At 37.8% G+C, this 22,290-nt stretch overlaps 1 protein-coding gene across 2 annotated transcripts; it reads left to right on the plus strand.

Annotated features, from left to right (window-relative positions):
- The first annotated feature begins 3,393 nt into the window (after nt 1-3,393).
- On the plus strand, nt 3,394-22,138 carry LOC137934064 (sorting nexin 2B-like). 2 transcript variants are annotated; one of them, XM_068778278.1, is made up of 6 exons: nt 3,394-4,655; nt 7,287-7,496; nt 7,602-7,862; nt 13,841-13,927; nt 21,698-21,797; nt 22,016-22,138. In XM_068778278.1, the coding sequence occupies exons 1-5, from the start codon at nt 3,582-3,584 to the stop codon at nt 21,773-21,775; spliced, it is 1,710 nt and encodes a 569-aa protein (XP_068634379.1). In that variant the 5' UTR covers nt 3,394-3,581; the 3' UTR covers nt 21,776-21,797; nt 22,016-22,138. The 2 variants fall into 2 exon arrangements, with proteins under 2 accessions (XP_068634379.1, XP_068634371.1); XM_068778270.1 differs by lacking the exon at nt 22,016-22,138 and having other exon boundaries at nt 21,698-22,001.
- Nucleotides 22,139-22,290: the final 152 nt, after the last annotated feature.

The raw sequence follows: 22,290 nt of genomic DNA on the forward strand, positions 1-22,290 counted from the left end.
ATGATGACAAACATGTAAAATATTATGTGCAAATCATGCTCTCTAATGTGATTTTGTTATTTTATTTTATTTTATACTAACCCTATCTTGTTGCTTAATCATATTTATTTTGAACTCCTCCTTACTCCTTAAACTCCTTATTCAACTTTGAATTTTACTTTTATTTTTTCCTCTTTTGGCATCATCAAAATTTAATTACAGAGGATATAAAGGAATTGAAGTCAAAACAAAATATTGTTTATTTATTTCAATATGTTGAACAAAAAAATTTGTTTATTGATAATACAAAAAGTATTTGTTTTTGTACATTGATCTTAACAATATTAAACATCAAATGAAGATTGCTCAAAATTTCCAGTGGGTGGTGTGGGATACGAAGGAGGTTGAGATGTGGCTAGGCAGTCTCCTATCCAAATGATCTATCTTCTGGATTTATAGGTGAATTCGTGGAGTACTCCCATAAAACCACTCTCAAACGGAGTTGGATCCTCTATAACATCCCTAGCTGAATCTCTTCGCTTTCTTCTTCTTCTTGCGAAGATGTTTCGGATAACCTTCATGCTATAACTCCTCTCTAGGTCATTTTTCCTCCTATCTCTCTTGCTTGCCTTACGGGTGATCCTGAAATTAGTTGAGCTCTCTTGAGTAGAGTTGTGACGATCCAACCATCATGGACTACGTTCATGTCCTTATTAGCATGCTCTATTGAATCAAGGACATATGCTTTTATGTTCAACTCATATCCATGCTTGATGTAGTAGTTAATAATGTTATCAACAAAACTAATCTTCTTCACAATCTTGTTGGTAATTGAGTATCAACTATCAAATAAATCCTTCTATCTTGCATTGGCATGAGACTTGGTTCATTTTGCTTCCCTTTGCCATGGATGTCTTCATTGATCTTTGTCATCGTGATGACTAGCTAGTTGTTGGAGAAGTTGTCTGGGTAAAAGAATTCTCCCCTATTATCCCTTCCTAGCAAGCCCTTGATGTTTTTCGCTGTAATATATATTTTCTTTGATGAGAAAGCTGAAAATAGTCATTTTTCTCTAGCATGGCTAGAGTGTCAAACCCATAGTTACGAATAAAAGTGTTGCACAACTAAGGCACTTAAAAGATTGATAACTGAAATATTGCCTTTCTTGAAATTCTAATAATCTTCTCAACTCAGGCATCTCATTCAATAAAGCTAGCATCACCAGTTACGTAGGATTCATTTTCATATTCTCAGGCTCAAAAGTAAAAATATGATCAAAGCAAGCATCTCCAAAAATTGACTCACTTTTAGGCTTTCCCAACAAATGCTTAAAATTTTTTCCTGAAATTCCAGAATTTATGGTTCAAGTCTGAACCATAGGTTTCAGTTGAAGTGGAGACATAGAGAGGCAATAGGTCCTTCTCATTCATCTCTTTGTGGTGCTAGTTGAGTAGTTTGAGAAGTTGTGGTAACCTTCTTTTTGGTCTTCTATTTCTTCAACGAAGACCTAGAGGGAGAAGGAGAAACCACCGTAGATGGCTCTGAGGGTTGTTGACGATGCTCTGATGATTGTTCAACCAAATATTTTCTTACTCTTTGAATCAAAGGTTCGTCATCCTCTCATTCAGTGTCTATGCTAGCATGTTCCCTTGTGGATGCAAATTAGGGCCTTGACAAGATGAAGAAAGCATGATTTAAATTATGTTATTCCCCATGGATCTTGGATTTAGGTCTATAGGCACGAAGATTGAGTTTGGAAGAGGATATAAGAAGTGTCTTTTCGACAAGTTTTTCATTTTTGTTTGCAACACTTGGGGTCGACTCATTTAAGACAGTATGCGACTTACTGGAGTTTAGTAGGGCTTGAGTCTTCTGGAAGGATTCGACTGCCTATTTACATAGGATTCAACTGCACCTTTCCTTTAAACTTATCTCAGGCTCCGAGCAAATAGGGTTCAACTCCATTTTACATAAGATTTCACTTTTTTTAAATAGGATAAGACTCCACCTTTCGTTTTAAACTTGTGTCAAGCTTTGAGCAAATAGGATTCAAGTCCATTTTGAGGATTTGATTCCTTGACTTCTAATATTTGAAATATTTACTAAATTATATACTTATCATCCCCAAAATCACTTATAATTTTTGAAAAAACTTGCAATGCACAAGAATTTTGTGAAAATGTATGCAATTTGAACATGTGTAGCTACAAATTTCAAAATTCACAACCTTTATTTGAGCATAATATATAAGAAAGTGATACTTAATTTCTATATGTTTTGTCCAACCATGATGCACAAAATTCACTGACAATTTTACAACAAATGTATTATCACAATAAATAGGAATAGAAGCAAATTTTATGTCAATCTTGTAGTGTCTGCCAAAGAACTTCAGTGCAACATAAGGCATGTGACATGTATTTAGCCTTGTTAGTTGAGAAGCATACCTCTTTTCCTTTTTTGAAAACCATGAGACTGATATCCGACAAGAGAAAAATCATTACTCTTGGGATAGAATAGGCTTAGCAAAGTGTTCCCTTTAGTATCTAAAAATCATTTTGATTAGGATTTTATTAGAACCATGCACATAGGCAAACATTATATCGAATATTTGGTCTACTTGCCATTAAGTAAAGAAGCATGCCTATATCCTTGATTCGATCCACACATTTCCGACCTTGATCTTTGTTGAGTTTTTATGTAGTATATTTTTCAAATGTCGCTTTAGAATTTTGACTACATCTAGGTTGAACCTCATTAGATTTATTGCCCTAGCCAACTTCTTCAAATTATATTTTGAGAAGGGAAGCATAACTTCAATTCATCATTTTTAACTGATGTTAAATATTTTTTATGGGATGAATGCAAAAATAAAAGAAAAATAAAACTAATGAAAAAATAAACAAATTACACAAAATAATTTTACATGTTTTGGCTCTGAAAGCCTACTCCATATTAATGTTTACAACGATTTGAGGCCCCATTGATCGACTCATAAAAAGAAAAATTTGGTCTTAATCAAAATCCATTTTCTCGATTTTTTAATCGATGCCAATAAATTATTAATTAATATTTATTTTATCAATTATATATTAATTGATATTTATTTTCCAATTATGGTCATATGAAATAACTACATATATACTCAAGGAGATATTCAAATATTTACATATAAGTATGTCCATAAACTTTTCGTGGATCCTTTCATTGCCTGGATTAGAAATTGTTTTCCGCTTTCACTAACATGGTAACTCCATTTCCCTCTACTTTCTCATTGGACCATGTTGCTGACGAGTGTCTACGTGGCAGCAGATTTGCCCAATTGAAACGTAGAAGACAACACATTTCCTGTAAACGTAAATCCGAAAGTTTGCGAAACAAATCTGCTTTCTTCCAAAACCACGTGCGGGGCGACCTCCTCTTTTTCCTCATCTGCCGTTCTCTTCTTCCTTCCTTCTGCGCCTCTCCCACGGCTTTCACTTTCTCTGCTTCTGCCGCAGATTACCGTCGCCGCTTGTATCGTCCGCCCGCTTTGACGGTGTGGGCCTCATTACTCGCATTCGCCATTTGTTCTTAGGGGAGGGGGTGGGGGGTCCCTCAAAATGATGGGCTCCGAGAACCACGACTACGAGGACCCGCAGCTTTTCGCTTCGCGTGAAGAGATGGAGAATCTTGTCCTCGACGACCCCTCGCCTTCGCCTTCGGTCGCTCCGTCGGTCTACGGGGACTACAGCTCCGCGATGACGTCTCTCACCGACACTCACCACCCGCTATCCTCCTCCACAGCCGATGCTGACACCGTCGCCTCCTCCGATCCCGTTCTTTCCCCTCCCTCGCCTATTACCTTAAAAAATAACCCTGGCTTCCACCCCGATAATTCCCTCCTCGATCCTCCCTCCTATGCCGACGTTGTTTTTAGCCCCTTGGCCGAGAACGGCCGCTCTGCTAATGGCGCTTCCGGCATCTCCAGATCCTCCTCCTCCTCTTCCTCCGGTCCCTCTGAGTATGTTAGGATTACCGTCTCGGATCCGCAAAAGGAACAGGAGACTTCCTCCAATTCCATAGTCTCCAGTGGCAACACTTACTGGACCTATCTCATCACTACCCGGACAAATTCCACCGAGTTCGGGCCCGGTGTCTCTGAGTTCGCCGTCCGACGGCGTTTCAAAGATGTGGTGACTCTTGCTGATAGGCTTGCAGAATCGTACCGGGGGTTTTTCATCCCTCCGCGACCTGATAAAAATGTTGTCGAGAGCCAGGTCATGCAGAAGCAGGAATTTGTGAAGCAGCGACAGGCTGCGTTGGAGAAGTACCTGGCCCGTCTCGTGGCTCATCCGGTAATTGGGAAGAGCGAGGAATTGAAAGTGTTTTTAATGGTTAACGGGAGACTGCCTCTGCCTACAACTACTGACGTTGCCTCAAGGATGCTCGATGGAGCCGTCAAGTTGCCAAAGCAGCTGTTTGGGGACTCTGGGGCAGTTCTTGGTCCACATGAAGTGGTTCAGCCAGCAAAAGGCGGGAGGGATCTGTTGAGGATATTTAAGGAGTTGAAGCAGTCTGTGGCGAATGACTGGGGTGGGACCAGGCCGCCTGTGGTGGAGGAAGATAAAGAATTCTTGGAGAAGAAAGAGAAGATGCAAGACTTGGAACTACAACTGAGTAATGCTTCACAGCAGGTAAATGCCTCTTCATTTTTTTTCTTAGTTACATTTTTCCTGCTTCCCATTGTATGGATCATTTGACAGAGAATAGGCTAGTCTAGTAATTCTATGTAGAGAACTGAGTTCATGCAGTTAAATCAGACTTTTATTTGAGTGGAATATTATTCTTTTTTGAAACTTTTTCAACTTTACTTTATCGGATTTTAGTGAATATAGCAGGTAGTTAATTTTTAACCACATTTCATCTAATCTTATTTGGACTACAATCTTTTGGGCCCATTGCCTTCTTGAAGTGTATGGGTTTATATTGTGGCTATATTATAGAAGAAGGAGAGCCTTGATGTACTTATGTTAACTTAAGTAGCTAAGTTTCCAAAGGTGAACAGCCCCCTGTCCTTTATTTATAGTTGTAAAGGGCTTCTCAGAAAACTAAGGAAGGAGCTACAACTACCTAACGACTGTAATAGAAACAAACGGTAAGCTCTCTGCTTGCAATACTATGCCTATGCAGGCGAACACTTCTGTATGGGCTTTATATTCTCTATGGCGTCAACCATACATTTGATTGCATCACGTTCAGTTCGAGCTGGGCGATGAAAAATTTGATAAAAATAGCATGAACTCTAATTAGAATTGGGTACAATGTTTAGGGAAGAAACTTATGTAACGTAAACGTTTTTCAGTTAGACTTGGTGTCATACCTGGATGGTGTTATTTCATACCTGTCTGTTCTCATAACCGTATTTCTATACAAACTGGGGAATGGGGATCTAGCTCATCAATGGCCATTGCCGTTGCTTCCTAAAAATAGAAGTCAAGGATCATGTGGCGTAATAAACGTTTAAATCTCTTTCTGTGGGTATCCTGCATTAAGATTCTGTTTGAGTAATGCTCTAAAACTTTCTATCCTTTTATGGAAATGGTTTTTTCTATTATGTGAAATTAATAATTTCTACTTTTTATCAACCTACTTAGTATGCTATTGGTTGTTCGAATACATATTGTATGTGCAATTTACATCCTAAAGACAGTTCAAAATACACCTTGTCTTTACTCAACAAAATGGGAAAAGGTTTTGTCAAATGTTTGTCTCCATTGATACTTCAACCTCTTTATTTTTTTGAAAAATAATTTAGGCTTTCTATTGTATTCAAATAATAATCGTCTATGACAAAAATGAAAGGAGTAGAAAAATTGGAAATTTTCACTGTAGTCTGAGGAATGGTGTGCTTGATTGATAAAATATTTAAACTCAAAATTGTATGTAGATATCGTGTGAAGTGAAGTATTGATGGTTTGCTTGTGATAGCAAATTTATAAGAATCTTGATAATAGTTGTTTCAGTGTATTGCTAAAATTTGTGTGTGTTTACATGTTTTACTTCTTAGTTACAGGAGGATCAATGCTAACTAATTTTTCCAGATGTGGTGGAAATAACTCTGCCCACTTTCTTCATTAAGGGGTCATTCTTGTACTGATATTGCTGCAGATTTTCAAAACGAAAAGTTTCAAAACTGGAAATCATGTTTAAATAGTTAATGAATTTATTTTTTAACTTGTAAGATTAGATGTATAATTTATTCTGTTTTTATTTTTCTATTACCGTTTAAGTATAGTTTATATTAGAAATTGTGAAAATCTCTATGGAAATTATGAATACATCAGTCATATCATCCTTGGTTAATTATTGATATCTGTCAGATTGTCTTCTCCATTGGAACTTATGTAATTTGTGTGAAAATTATTGTAAGTACTAGACATGTACTTCATTATGTACACGGTCTCTAAATCTCATCCCTCTCTGCCTATATTTTTTCTTTTCTCTAGCATTGAAATGCTCTGTTATCTTTATGTTTCTGGTTTTTGGTTTTCTCTATAAGTTAATACAGATTATTGATTATTTGAGGGAGTCAGAACTGAAAAAGAACCACTCAGAACACTGCCAGTGAAGATCACTATCATCCATGATTACACTCATTTACGAATCCTCACTTGAAAAGAAAAACACTTGATGGAACAATTACTATGTCGTCGTCAGTAACTCAGGACGCTCCTGGCGATCATAGCTTTTGTAGGCAAAATATGTTGTCCAGTGCAACCCTTTTTACACCTTTTAACATGTAGGAAGTTGCTTGTTTCCAAAAAAAGAGAAGTTGCGACCATGTCTTTCTCTGTATTCTTTTCTCCTTTATTAATTATATACTTGTCATTGAGAAAAAAGTGGTTTAATTAATAAGCTAGCTGAAGGTGATTAGAACAGGATTTATGATGATTTTTTCTGAGGGTATGACAGTCTCTTTTGAGGATTCTTTATGCTGCATGTTGGTGAAGTCAGGATCCCCAACCTTGTGTGTGCTAGGGATCATTTGCTAGAAAGAACACTTCATCTGTTCCTATATCTACAATTATACTCTAATAGTCAGATACTGAAAGAATGATTGCTCCCAGTCTAACTGAAAGAAAGAATGCTCCCATTCCAGCTGAAAGAAAGAACTGTTGCAGTCTATGTATATAGAGCTATGCCCTGTAGTAGTAAACTAAAATAAATAAGACTTGGAAAAAACCAATTCCTGTAAGTTTCTCTTGTTAAATCTGTCTATTATCTCCCTACTTTTTTTAATTCTAAAGAACTTTATGTTGGTGCAGGCAGAGGCACTTGTCAAGGCTCAACAAGATATGGGAGAAACAATGGGGGAGTTAGGACTAGCATTTGTCAAATTGACAAAATTTGAGACTGAGGAGGCAGTCTTCAATTCTCAGAGAATACGAGCTGCTGATACAAAACGTGTGGCTACTGCTGCTGTTAAAGCAAGCAGATTCTACCGAGAATTAAATGCCCAAACTGTTAACCATTTGGTAATTCTTTTATTTATCACTACTGATTACTGTTGTACCTATCTTCTTTCACTTTGTTTAGGACAATCCTCATGTTTCTTCTCATTTTTTTTATTTTTATGACAGGATTCACTACATGAGCATCTTGGGCTAATGATGGCCATTCACATGGCATTCTCAGATCGTTCTAGTGCTTTGTTGACTGTGCAAACACTTCTATCAGAACTGTCTTCTTTGCATTCAAGAGCTGAGAAACTTGAGGTTGCATCTTTGAAAATATTTGGTGGTGACAGGTCCAGGATTAGGAAGATAGAGGAGTTGAAAGAGACAATTAAGGCGACAGAAGATGCAAAAAATGTTGCAATTAGAGAGTATGAACGGATTAAGGTAAGAACTGTGGTGGGGACACTAGTATGCCCAAAGGGCTTCAGTGGACCTACCAATTATGGTTAAAAATTATTTTTATAACCCATTTTATTTTATTTTATTTTAGTTTATCTTTCCTGATTTTATTGGATTTGATCAGATATTTGATCTTATCTATTTTGAATTTTATATTTCAATTTTATTTTTAGTTTATCTTTCCTGATTTTACTGGATTCGATCAGATATTAATCCTATCTGTTTTGGATTTTAAATTTCAATTTTAGTTATTAATAGACTGTAACAGCGTGCTGAAAGTAGTTTTTGAAGATGAATTGTACAAAATTCTGTGGCTATTTTCTCTCCTTCTCCCTTCTCCTTCTTCCCCGTCTTCTTCTCCTTCCCACGTCTTCCTCTATCGTCTTCTACCTAATCCTTCTTCTTTCTTCTCTATTCTTCTTCTAAATTATTCTAAATATTTTTCATGTCTTTCTAGTTAATCAGAATTGCATACGTCAATTAAAATTCACGCATTTGTCCCGCGTCAACTTGGTATTAGAGCCGAAGACTTCTTCGGTGCATATCCTTCTCCATCCTCCATTGAATCACTTCCCCCAAATCAGAGCATCCATTGCTCCTTGGTTTCCCTTTTCCTCCCTTGCTTGCTTCCGTTTCCTTCTCCTGCCTCCTTCTATCCTATCTTCCATTGCTTTTGCCAGACCCGTCGCTGAACCTAACACTGACGATTTCTCCTCCCTCCTCCAACCTCTTTGTCACCATTACTGAGAGGGAACTGTCGCTGGTCAAGCCATCACCTTCGTCAATCGGAGCCTCGCACAGTCACCGCTTCGACGACACCAACGACTAGATGAAGCCTGTTGCAAAACCTTTCCCAAGCCGTTGCAGAGCTTCTCACTTGCCATAGCCCACCGTCAATGTTTGATGTCGTCTACCATCACTAGACCTTTGACGACTTTACAACAAGTCCTCCAAGTCCTCCTTCATCATTTCCGACTATGAAACACAAAAAAATTGACCACCGTAGCTATCGCCAACAATGTTGCAAAGCCAGCACACCAAATTCCGCCGAAAACATCGTAGTACCATCACCTGCCATTGCACCAGTCTTTGCTGTGGGGCACAACGTTGACATGTGATTCCTCTGGTGGAGGTGGTCCCTCGACGGGCATAGAGATGACTTCCTCCCCACAAAGGTTACGAGACCGAGGGTGCAGCGATCCTCGCATTTGTCACCCTTTTAATGCCCTTTGCCGGTGGCAAGCGGTGAAACTCCTCGCAATCACAAGGAACTAGCTTCAATGTGATGGTCACGATCCCTTCCCTCTCTTCGGCCTTTCTTTCAGATTTCTCCCACCCCTGTTTCTAAAATCCCCCTTCCTAAACCTAGCTCGTCTTATCCTCCTGCCTCTCCCTTCCCCACATCTACTCCCTATCACCAGCATTCCTTTCTCTTTTCTCTTCTTTGCTCTTCGACCCAAAAAAATACCCTTAACAGATCATTCATTGAAGGGGCCTCCACCGAAATCACCTTAACACGAGTGGTATATCTTCCATCGCCGATCTCCTATAGAAATCACCGCCTCCACCGTTGCCACAGTCATCATCGTCATCTTCTCAAGCCACCCGTGTGGATTGACATCGCAACTCCTCGCCAGTGCTGCACCAGGAACCCCCGAGTGTTGCCCCTGCGGAATGCAACCTCGGCACAACCTAAGTCTAGGGGATTAATTTCCCCTCCCCTACTAGTGCTGCACCAGGAACCCCCGAGTGTCGCCCTTAAGGAATGCAACCTCGGCACAACCTAAGTCTAGGGGATTAATTTCCCCTCCCTTACCAGTGCTGCACCAGGAACCCCCGAGTGTCGCCCCTGCGAAATGCAACCTCGGCACAACCTAAGTCTAGGGGATTAATTTCCCCTCCCCTACCAGTGCCATCTAAATGCTGCAGCAAAAAAAAAAAAATTAAAAAAAGTTAAAAAAAAAAAAACAACATTAAAAAAAGAGTGCAAATATATATATATATATATATATATATATATATAAAAGATGTCCCTCACCTATATGTGAGTTTTGGTTTGGTTTCAAATAAATTTAAAACCCCCGTTTGTTGAGGTATTATCTGAGTCCCAAGAGCTATACTCGACAAAATTGAGTTCTCCAACAACGGGTGGGGACACCAGTATGCCCAATGGGCTCCAGTGGACCCACCAATTATGGTTGAAATTATTTTTATTGGATTTGATTAGATATTGATCTTATTTGTTTTGAATTTTAAATTTAAATTTTATTTTTAGTTTATTTTTCCTGATTTTACTGGATTCGATTAGATATTTATCTTATCTGTTTAGAATTTTAAATTTCATTTTTAGTTATTAATAGGCTGTAATAGTATGTTGAAAGTTGTTTTTGAAGATGAATTGAATAAACTTTTACTGTTTTCTCTCCTTCTCTCTTCGTCTTCTTCCCCTTCTTCTCCTTCTCTCTTCATCTTCTTCCCCTTCTTCTCCTTCTCATGTCTTCCTCTATCTCCTTCTTCCCAATCCTTCTTTTTTCTTCTCTATTCTTCTTTTAAATTATTTTGAATTATTCTCACATCTTTCTAGCTATTCGACAATCTTATACGTCATTTAAAATTGACGCATTTCTCCTGCGTCAAATTGCTTCTTGATATCTTTATTTTTTAGAGGTTGTGAAAAGCAATTGTGTGTATCATATTAGTTGAAACTAATTTCTCTTACAAAGGCAGTTCTCTCTGATCAGGCGTTTTTTTCTTTGAGGACTGCATTATGCACAAGGATATACCAATTCAGTTATTTGCCTTTCATCATCACACATTGACTTGGGTATCATGTGTTTGTTGAGAGTAGATTATTAATCTGCATTTCCAAATAATAAAAAAGAAAACAACTTAATATATGTATATATGTCATGACCATGAAATGCCTTTAACTTGCTTCCAAGTTAATTATATTGATTGAACAGTTACACATTTAACAGGCTCATTAGTTACATTTAAGATCCTCACAAATGCATTAGTTATATGTAAGATCTTCACAGATGCATTAGTTTACTTTCTCCTGTTTAAAGGGAGGTTTGTAAAACCATGTTTTCTTAATTTTTATAAGTTAATGTTGTGGTTCTATAAATTCATTTATTTCTTCCTTATCTCCTCATTATACCCTTTGTCAAAATTGTTCTTATTTTTCTTCTTAATTTAGTGCTAAATCTGTATTCTCATCCCTTACATTTATCATTTTATGAGAGGATGTTACAAACCTCAATTGAAGACATAAAGATAGCCCATGTTGGACAATAGAGATAAATAGAAGATTAACAAATGTATGCTCTTGCATGTGCCAAGTAGGATTATGAGTTGTAATTTTGAGAGTCTTTAGACAGTCATATATGTCCAGTAAAAGAGTCCAAGATGGAGCTAAATGCCAGCAAGGGGCAGGAGGTAAGTGGCACCAATGAAGGGTAAAACTTTTAGTACAATTCCCAAAAAAGTGGCTTCAGCTATGGAGGGGCAAAAGAGTCAAAAGAAGACTCTAGAAGAGAAGGATCTAGCTTGTCCTTGGGCAAAAGAGTCCAAAAGAATACTCACGAGGGAGGTGCCAGCCAAGTAGGGGCAAAACTATCTGGAAAAGGTCTAGAAGGTGGCACCAACTTAGTCAGAGGACAGAATTGTCTAGAGGAACTCTTCAGAAGGGAAATCAAGTTAGTCGAGAATTTAGGAGACAAAGGATGATTGGCGCCAAAGATCGGGACATCCAACACTTTTTCCCACATAGGAGAAACTGTGGGAATAGCTCCAGTTTCCAGTCTATAAATAGGGAGCTCTGTAAGTCTAGTAAGCATCTAAAATCGATACAATATCTTTTTAAGCATTTACACCCAAGGGGCGTTGATTGATGATATAAAGGTCAAATAGGCGGCTAATCCCCGATCAAAAGTTATCTATCGGCGTACAGAGTCTTGCCAGTTCATCCACTCTCCCAAGGAGGATGATTCTTGGCAACAGTATGGTACTATCTTCCATTCTATTCTACTACTATTATTGTTATTATTATTATTATCATCATCATCATCATCATCATTAGCCTGGTTCCCCTTAGTTGCCTAGCTACCCAGCCCTATTACTATAGTCCAAAACCTAGTACGACTATAGTCCTTAGTCCTAATCTCGAGTCTCATTGTTAGAGTCCAGTCATTGGTTAGTGTCTTGAGTCGCATGTGTTACTGGTTTATCTTAAGTGGCAAAAGTTATCATTAATAGAATTCTTTTCTCACTAGTTTACATAAATCCTAGCGTGTCCTAGGCAGTCCCAATGAGTCCCCACAGTCTCAAAGAGTTTCATGAGTCCTAGTCCCTCTAGATATTTGCTCTCGAGTTTGGCATTGTTTAGATACGTTAGCTTTAGTGTGGAGATTGATGACATCCTATCTCAAGTGACTTTCATATCTAACCCTAACTTAAAGTCCTCTACTAGTCTTCTACCACGTCCTTAGTCTTATCTAGTCCCTAAATACCAAGTTTCACCCTCTCTAGAGGCCCATAAACCCTAACCCTAGTTGTTTCTCTAACCAACTCCCTAACCTGAGTCCCGATCCCAAAACTCTTAATTCTCAGCCTTACACCTCTCTAATCCATACAAAACCCATACATAAGATTACAAACTTCCTAAATTGCCGGACTGTAGTCTTTTTTTTTTCCGAATCTACCTCCCTAACCCATTCGTTTAACCGTAAACTGCCAAAACCTGAATCCTGTCTTCAGTGTCTCCTGTCTCATTTCAGCTATATACTTACCTAAAGACTACCACTCTTGCATCCAGCCTATCCATTAGGTCACCTAGTCCCAAAATAAGCTTTCTTACACCAGCCTATAACTGGGATTGTAGCTGAGGAAGTCTGGTCTGAATGGCATATGGGGTGAAATCTCGATTTGTGTATTAAATTGCTCACAGCTTGGTTTGGCTTGTGAAGAGATTCTCTCCCTGGTTTGGTGAGTAGTCTTCATGTACTTCGTTTAGTACTTCTTTGTTGTTTTTGTTTTCTAGCTGTTCTACTAATTCTGCTGTTGTATCTGTTAATGATCAACACCCTCCCCTTCCCCCCCCCCCCTGGGGCTTTTAATAAAAATCTCTATCTCATCCTTTGTGTTTTAAAAGACAATTGCATACAGTGGATTGGCTTTGTTGAATTCGTGCTTGGCATATTATGTAACTTCTCATTAACAATCAAATTTAGGTTGTGGAAGGAATTTTACTTGTTCATGCAGTGAGGAAATTTGGAACCTGTCCTTCTCTTGAATGTTGGTCATGTTGCTGAGAAGATATCAAAGCACATAAGCATTTAATCCAATAAGTAAAACATCTTGTGGTGTTCCTGCTATCTGCTTGATGAAGCCATTGTTGCATGAAGCTTGTCTAGAGCCTGTGAGATGTTATGAGTTGGTTGATGTGAAACTTACTTTCATATCTTTTTTTTGACACTCCAACAAGTTTGGACCTTCATTATGGTAGCAATGGAACTAAACTATGACCTGGAAAAGTTTGTTTTCTTCTCATGTGTGAAGGAAATCTGCCTGTGTCTTGTTCATGTGTTTTTTCTTTTTAATAGTTTCACATGTTCTTTAGCATCTGTCTGGGGTAGGACTTTATTTCTCATGTTGTTGGACATTGCATATGACATACTGGAAATATATTTGTACCTACTAAGTCAACACATAATAAATTTTGCTTGCACGTTAAGGTTTATTGTGTTGGGCTTTTATCAAGTCAGATGCTATGTATGTGGCTGGATGTGTGGAAAGAACTGTTGATTATGATATTTCCTTAGTGTAATTTTGACTGCTCATGTGATTCTTATTCTTTATTTGGTAACATTCATTTGGTTTTATATTGTTATACTGCTGACTTGCCAGGGTTAAATACTTTTATTTCTACTTTCTATTACTGACATGAGAATTATCAAATGCAGGAAAATAACCGTGTTGAACTGGAGAGGCTAGACCAAGAAAGACATGATTGTTTCTTGGATATGCTGAAAGGGTTTGTCATAAATCAGGTACTTTTTCCCCCCTTTTCACCTTTCTATCTAAGGACTATTTGCTGTTATCTTATGTTGTTTCTGCAACAAAGCATACTTCCTTCATTGGCTTTATGCTTTACCATTTTGTTTATGGCTTGTGGAGATACCATTATTGAAATGAGATAGCGGCACACTTGAGGGACCTGAATAACTTATGATGCAGATTCATACCTCAGCACTTAAAACTTTTTTTTTTGGCAATGTTTTTCTCATTAATACCCCATATTTGTTTTGACACCTGGTTCAAAACTTGTTTGAATCTCTAGCATAGACACACCTGTATAGCTATTAAAAGGATGTACCTGTATAACTATAGCACTTGTGTAGAACGATGAGGGATCTAATCTGTAAAGAGTTTGACTAAATCAAACTAATGACATGGGATGGTAAGAACAATTCATATAGGCTTGACCATAATTTAATAGCATGGTAAATTGGTTAGAAACTAAAAAAAAAACTGAATTGAATAATGGAATTTGAACCAAATAATTATGAAAACATCTAAAAAGAAAAGAGAAGGACATGGGTTCATTGTTGAGAACATTCCTTACATATATAATTCACTGTTTTTTTTTGTGCGCATATATAATTCACTGTTAGAATATCAGTTCCTTAAACACAATACATGGAGGTTTTCTTTGGTCTTGCAGGGGTTTGATATTGTGTTTTAGAGTAAACTGAAGAGTTTAGTAACCCTAGATCTTTCCCAATGTTGAAAATTGAGAAATGTGGTGAAAAGGTGGGTGAAGGAGTCTCAAAATTTTAGGGTTGTGCTGTAGAAGCATGCTTTAAATGTGTGCTGTATGCTACTATATTTCTGCTTCAGTATGCACTGTAGCCACTTGCCAGATTCTGTGCTGGTTGTTCCAGTGCTGTATGCTACTATATTTCTGCTCCACTATGCATTATAGTCACTTGCCAGATTTTGTGCTATGGTTGTTCTATGCTTTGTATTCTTGAAGAAACTTTTTTTTTAATATTGGGAAAGATTTAGAGCTAGACAGGGTAATTAAATTTTCTTCATTCTTTTTTTTTTTTTTTTTTCCCCCCTTAAGAAAGGGTGCTTTCTATTAAGCCTGACAACAAAAGGGAAAAGACAATCAAGGAGGAGGGGACCCTTTACTATGAGGGATTGGAGGGTCACCCTGTTAAACACCTAGCCAATACTACCCAAAAGACTGGCCTATCAGAAGCGGCAGACATAGATATTTAACCCAGGACCATAACATCACACCCACCGTCGCGAGGCCAATGCCCACGGCAGCCTACACTGGAGACAGTCCACTCTAGCGACGGCCCTAAGGTGCGGGAACACACTCAGGTCACCCCTTCCGCTTATAGCGATGGCCCATGGTGCGGGAACACACTTTGGTCGCCCCCTCCGCCCAGGGCTACACACCTCCACATGCTGCTTGCAGCACACGGGAATCGAACCCGCGACGTAGCGCTAGCTTTGATACCAAATGTTAAACACCTAGCCAATACTATCCAAAAGACCGGCCTGTCAGGAGCGGAAGACATAGGTACTTAACCCAGGACCATAACACCCCCCTCTTTAGCCAGCAAATTGGCTAAACCATTAGCTTTTTGTAGAATATGAGATCAAGAACAAGCAAATCCTTGGCCAAATTCTGAATTTCATGAAAACATTGCCAATGACACCAAGGAGGATTCTTCTTTCCCAAGCAACAGCCAATGACATTACTGGAATCGCCTTCAACATTGGATGTTACTTTGAAATTTTTCATGAGAAATCCTCAATCCATGCCTTAAAGCTTGAATTTCAACTTTTGTAGAATATGAAAGTCCAAGCGGTCCACCAAAGGTTATTAAGATTTCACCTCTTGAATTCCTAAAAATGCCCCCAAATCTAGATGGACCAGGGTTGCTAATAAAAGGACCATCATACCCCCATCCTCAAGTGGCTTCCAATCGCCAGAAGAAGACTGCATGGGCTTCAAAAGAGGGGCAACCATGTTCCAGCTATTCTTTAGGAAACTTCCCTTGATTTCTTCAAAGCTGTCACCCATGTGACCACATGCTTCATGATTCTAGTAGAAGCAAAATCCTGAAAGGAAGATTGCTGCTTGAAACACCTTTGGATTCTTTCCGTCCAAATCCCCAAGTAATGTGCGTTAAGCAAGTTTTGAGCATGATCTTACCCAACATAGAAAGAGAAATCCCAACACAAGAAAGCGAGGCCCTTCAAAGAACTGGGGAGACAGAGACAACCTGAAGAAACTGAAGAAATGATTCCAGATTCTTCATGAAATTTGGCAACGGATGAGCAGGTAATTAATTGATTCACCAGTCTAGCCACAAAGAGGACTAAAACTCATTAGATGAGGGGCACCAGATCAAGTTATGAGGTTGTGAACTTCTGATGTAATCCTGGTCCAAGATCGTCGTCTGGTTAAAAATGTCAATTGCCTCATCGTTCAACTTCCACCTGAAATGAAGATCCTAATGTTCTCTCTGGATGAAGATCTCTAAGAGTAAAGCATTCAAGTTTTTGGCAAGGCTGAAAAGACTTGGAAACCGATACCTTTAAGGTTCATCAAGCACACAACAATCAGTCCAAAAATATATTCACTCCCCATTACCAGCAAAGAACCGAATGGTTGCAATAAATTTTTGGGAGGTTGATTGGATGTACTTCCACATAGTGGATAAATGCCTAGTTGAACTTTCTTCGTACCTCCAATTCCGAGGTAAGTCACTCTGCTTGTTGAGGAATAAGTTCCACCAAAAAAATCCTTACTGATATTTATGCTCCAGCACCATTTAGAAGAGCAACATTAGTCTTCCCAATTCTGTGTATACCCAACCTTCCTTTCTTCATTGGCATGCACACATCAACACATTTGATGAGGTGATGCTTGAAGTCTTCTTAATTCTTGTCATTCTTTTGAAAAAGGTAAGTCACTTTTTTTAAAACTTTACATCTAATGCCAAAATGATTTTTAGTGCTCTACTATGAATTGATATTATACGAAAATCTAATAGCTTGGTCTTAAATTCAAATGCTCCGTTTAAGTATCATAACAACTAAGAACCAAGGATGAGGATTTAAGTAGTCAGATAGAAACTCCTATAAGTAACCTAAACAAAGCCCAGCTAAACATAACCCAAATAACTAAAAATCCAACTAAAATTCAAGTAGCAAATAAGACCCTAATGAATTTGTTAAGGAATAGTCTCACATAGATTAGTGAGTACAAAGATCTTGAGTTTATTAGTTGGGAAAAAGGTTTCCTAAGGTGGCTAGTCATTTTGGGATAAGCCTTGGACCCAACTTCACATGGTATCAGAGCAGGTACTCATATGTGGGCCTACACCTAAATTATCCACTTGTAGAGCCTCAAAAGAGGGCTACACCTAAATTATCCACTTGTAAAGCCACAAAAAAGAGCCTACACCTAAATTATCCACTTGTAGAGACACAAAAAAGGGCCTACCCTGAGTTTTCCACCTTTAGTACAAAAGAGGACATACACGTGAGGGGGAGTGTTAAGGAATAGTCCCACATAGATTAGTGAGTACAAAGATCTTGAGTTTATTAGTTGGAAAAAAGGTTTCCTAAGGTAGCTAATCATTTTGGGATAGGCCTGGGACCCAACTTCATAGAATTCTTAAACTGGCTTTCTAAATCCACTTACTGGAGCTAACTTTGCAAAAATCAATTTTTTGTTTCCTCATTGAACCTTATAGGCAAATTGTTGTTTTCTATCGTGAATAACCTTTAAATTATTAATATCCATCAAACCTTCATGGTATTGAAAGATTCACCTGCAATGAATAAAATTTTTGAGTATCACTAGTAAAGGTTTATATTAAGCTTCTAGAGTTTTGTCTTTGTAGTCCATATCTTATCTGCCTTGATCTTTCACACAAAGGAACTAAAGATTTTTTTTATTCACTTTGATACAAGTGGAAAACTGCTTGCTTATCAAAGGCATCTCAATTTCTTTCTCTAAAACTCGATATTTTAATTTCATCTATCAACTGATGGTGGAGTAGGCAGAGAAGGAAAAAGGACAAGGCAATATCTAAGCATCAAGGCGTAATGTATGGCTAGACTTTGACATAGGTGAGACTTGAGCAACGGGAGGGTGATAAGGGTGAAAACGACAAGTATGAAAGTTTAAAGACAATTTATACTTGTAGTTTAAATTATACAGTAAATAAGTTATTAATATCCATGCTTTTCCACTGTATAACTTTTTTATTGCTCATTGGGAACCTATGATACCTATTTTTCACTATAACCCTCTCCTTGGAAATATTGCAAGCCGCAAAGCATGTCTTCAGAAGTCTTGTAATTTTTGTAGCTCAAACAAATTCTTCTATGAATAGCAACATGCATATCAGAAATATTTGCAAAATATTTGCTGGTTTGACGGATCCCATTTTGGAGGAAGTGGAATCATGACAATGGGTCTTTTGGGTTGGTATCCCTTGGCAGTTCAACTACAAGGATTACCTGATCCCACCTTTCTTTATGTTCACTATCCAAACACATCAAAAGTTCTAATTGGTAGATTCAAAAGTTGCCACATCCCATGTGAAGCTAGGTAATATACCTAGCTTCCACTGTAGAAATTGTGTTACCATGACGTGTGCCTTGTGGCTCAACCTGCATGCAACTCTCTAACAGCAAAATTGTGAATGGAAGAGTAAGGGAGGCATAGCTTACATCCTCAAAACAAGTAATCGTCAAGTAAAATGGAGTGCACTTTTGAAATTGGAAGCCCTTCTTGAGGAATGTATAAATCTCAAGTCCCAAAAATGTTTATAAGTTCCTAATGGACTCAACCACTTTGATTTCTTCAATTATGTAGTGCAATATAGCAGCCATATGATGAGTGCGTCAATGGATTCAATCTCATCACTAACCTTGTGTTTAGTAATAGAAGTGTCACTAAGCATTTTGAGGCCATTACTTTTTTAAGACCAAGTCTCTGAGGATAGGTGCTAGGCAACAAAAAAATGACCAATGAATAGCCTAAGCACTTAGTCATAACTTTCTTGATTTTGCTAGGTGCATTAGTCAATTTAAAGGGTGTATGATATAAACCATCATGCATATTCATGGCAGTCTTCTATGCATTGCCATTGGTAATATAGGCGGTAATCACTTTTAAGTTCTATCTATTTCAAATCTTGACTATATTTAAAACTATTACCGAGTAAAAGGATTGAAAATCTGCTTATGGTCATTCCACCATACCCTGACTGTCAACACGTGTATGCCAACAACAACATCCTTGGGAGTATGAAGAGCAGGTAGTGCATAAGAATTAAGGCTTTCTATAAATTATGGATGTACTTAAACAATATGAAAGTTATTGCTAGTATGGTAGTGATCTATTTTTGTGTTCATGTTAAAAAAACTAAAATGAAAGATATGTGTCCTTTTCTTGTTCATGGAGTATTTTACTGAGATCAACAAATCATCTCTTGCTGACTCCCTAAGAATGGAGTCTCATTTTAATCTCTAGTTGTAATGGAGACTCCCTCCAAATTTGTATTGTTTCTTGCCCTTGGGCCTTGCAATAAAACTCACCTTCCATAGAAAGAAAAATGAAATAATTTTTTTTTTTTTGATACATCTCTCGGTCAACTAATGAAGCAGCTGATAGTTTGCAAAGTCTGGTGTGACAAGGCCCAATCTTTCAGTTGGGGTTTGAGGGCTTTCCTCTCCCCTGCCTTATATTTGTGTTTCATATTTTTATGAATCTAATTGCCATTTTCAAAAATAAAAATAAAAAAAATCAATGCTGATGATGGGTAATTTTTTTACTTAAAATTTATGGTATTAACTTATGCATGCTGTGTATTGGAGAACAGAACATGGTAAATGTAGTGTTGAATAGCTGAAAGGAATTATAGAGAACACTTCATGCCAGTGGCTAAGTAAGTTTTGTGCTATTGTGACACTAGAAACTTGAAATCATGCTATTTCTCTCTAGATATTAATAAACTATGATTTCTAAGCTCTAGTAATCAAAGGTAATGGATTCTGACTTTGAAACTAACGTGCTTATATTTGTGCTTCTTGTGATGGTTTCATTTACATCTTTTTCGTTAAAGGATTTGGAGAAGCATCTTAAGAATATGTTTGGGTTTGGGAGTAAGCCAGAAATAGGAAAGAGTGACGTGTTAACTCTGTTTATGAAAGGTGTAAACTTCATTATGTGGGGGAAGAATCAATGGGACCATGACCATCTCCTCATTTTTTCCTCTTTTGAGATTAAGGTTTTCTTCCTCAGAAGGTTTGACATTTGCATTTGCTTCCCTTCTTTTAATGATCTCTTAGCTGAATCCTTTCCTCTTATCATGGAAGGGGATTCTGCAGTCATCACTGGTTGACTTTCCTATTCGGTGCTACCGCCTTGCCGTTTACTACAGCTTCACGTTTAGGTTTGGTCATTATGCCTAGGGTGGGATTCTATTAGAAATCATGTTGTGAGAAGTGCTAATTATATTGCAGAGTCACTTGCTAGGGTGTGACTTAATTCTGCATCATATTTTTGTGGATAACTCATTCCCATTGGACACAGGTTGGTTTGTCTGCTATCTTTTTTTTTTTGTTTTTTTTATTTTATGAATGCTTATGAGACCCCCTGCACCTCCATGAAGCTCCCCAAATTGTATTGCACTTCTTTGTGATTTTGTAAATTCTCGATCTTCTTTAATGAAGTTTTCATTTTGTTGTTGAAAAAGCTCTCTACTCATCTCTCATTTGTTGGCTTTAAGAAAGAGTTTAATGATTATCCTCGTGCTTTAATTCACAATTTCTGGCATGTAGCAAATATTCAGATTGGTGGCCTCTTGACTCTCTCCTTGAATTTCCCCTTGTGCGAGTTGTGTTTAGCTAAACTTGGATGACAGCCCTAAGATCATCCCATGTCCCTCTGGATATGCTGGTGTTTTCTATTTTCTTGATGGATCCTTTGATATTTACTATGGAAATAGTGGACTCCATGAAATTTGAGCTTAGATCTCTCCATTGGTGGAGGAAATTTTTCGAAGAAAAGTTATCGTTTTAAGTGAGTCTGATGGGTCATTAATTGGTGCTCTAAAGGCCTTCACCCCCCTTAGAGTCATTGGCCTATCTTTTCAGAAATGGAAAATGTTTGCTTCTACATGCAGCTTTTGTGGTCATATTCTGCCCTCTGAACAATTTTGTTGTACTCGCTTGATTGCAATAGTTATGTTCTGAAATGACTCTTTATGAGGCAGTTGGAAATTACACTGCTTACTTTTCTTTCTTCTTTCTTCTTGTGCTGCTAGTCTTTCTGTTTGTTTGTGTTGTTGCTGCTTGTCTTGGCTGCTGTGATGTTTTCATTTTGTTCTCTCCTTTGTTGTTAACACCCTCGATTTTTATTTATGCAAATTCCCTTTATCTAGATTTTGTGCATCATGAGCTAGTGGCTGCAGGAAGGTCATTAGATCTCGAACGAAATATAATGTTTTAGTTTGTTGGCATGCATGTGATACTTCTGCGGAAAATAGGTATTCTGGCTAACCGTTTGTTAGGTTGAGGGTTCCAATTCTTTGGCTTCAATTTATGCCGTTTTCACTGCTGTTTTAGATACAATATAATTATTCTTAGATCACTTAATCTTTCTTTTCAAATTTCATCTAGGCTAATGTTATTGTTTGAAGTCATTAACTCTGTTTCTTATTGCTTCTATTTGTGGTAATTTGTAGAGTGATGGGTTATCTTATTGCTGTTCTCAGGTTGGTTATGCAGAGAAGATTGCAAGTGTATGGGCAAAGGTTGCCGAGGAAACTAGTGGGTATTCCAGAGAGAGTTAGTGTGTTTTGGCTGTAAATTAAGGTGGTGTTTTTCAGGTTATGCGTGTACACTAAACAATTATGTTCTCCTAATAAAGAGAAAAAAGATCACTTATTAGAATGATAAAAATTAGCACAGCAATGCCTATTGTTTAGTTATAGGAATTTATAATGAGGATCATTGAGCAACTGCGCTAGTGATTTGATTCTTTTATGAGAAAAGGTATCGGAACTTATAGCTCCTGTAATGACTCAATGCAGAATATTACCAGTTCAGTGTGACCGGAAGTTGCCAGAGTTGGTCTCTCTGTTATTGCTGCAGCTGCTTAACAGGCAGTTTAAGTTGCAGGTTAATGTCAACCAAGGGTGCGCCAAGCAGCACAAGGACCACTTATTTTATTTGATTTGAATAACTTTAAACCAATGTTATTAAAACCGAATTGGCCATTAAACTGGTAGGATAATTGGTTTTAATCTATTCAGGTTATACAAGATTCAACCACTGGTTGGATCGGGTCCAATTGGGTCACCTTCTT

The sequence above is a fragment of the Aristolochia californica genome, unplaced genomic scaffold, assembly GCF_029961685.1.
Source record: "Aristolochia californica isolate CCGP_79_NKW_82.1479 unplaced genomic scaffold, dmAriCali1.0.hap1 SCAF_10, whole genome shotgun sequence".
Lineage (NCBI taxonomy): Eukaryota > Viridiplantae > Streptophyta > Magnoliopsida > Piperales > Aristolochiaceae > Aristolochia > Aristolochia californica.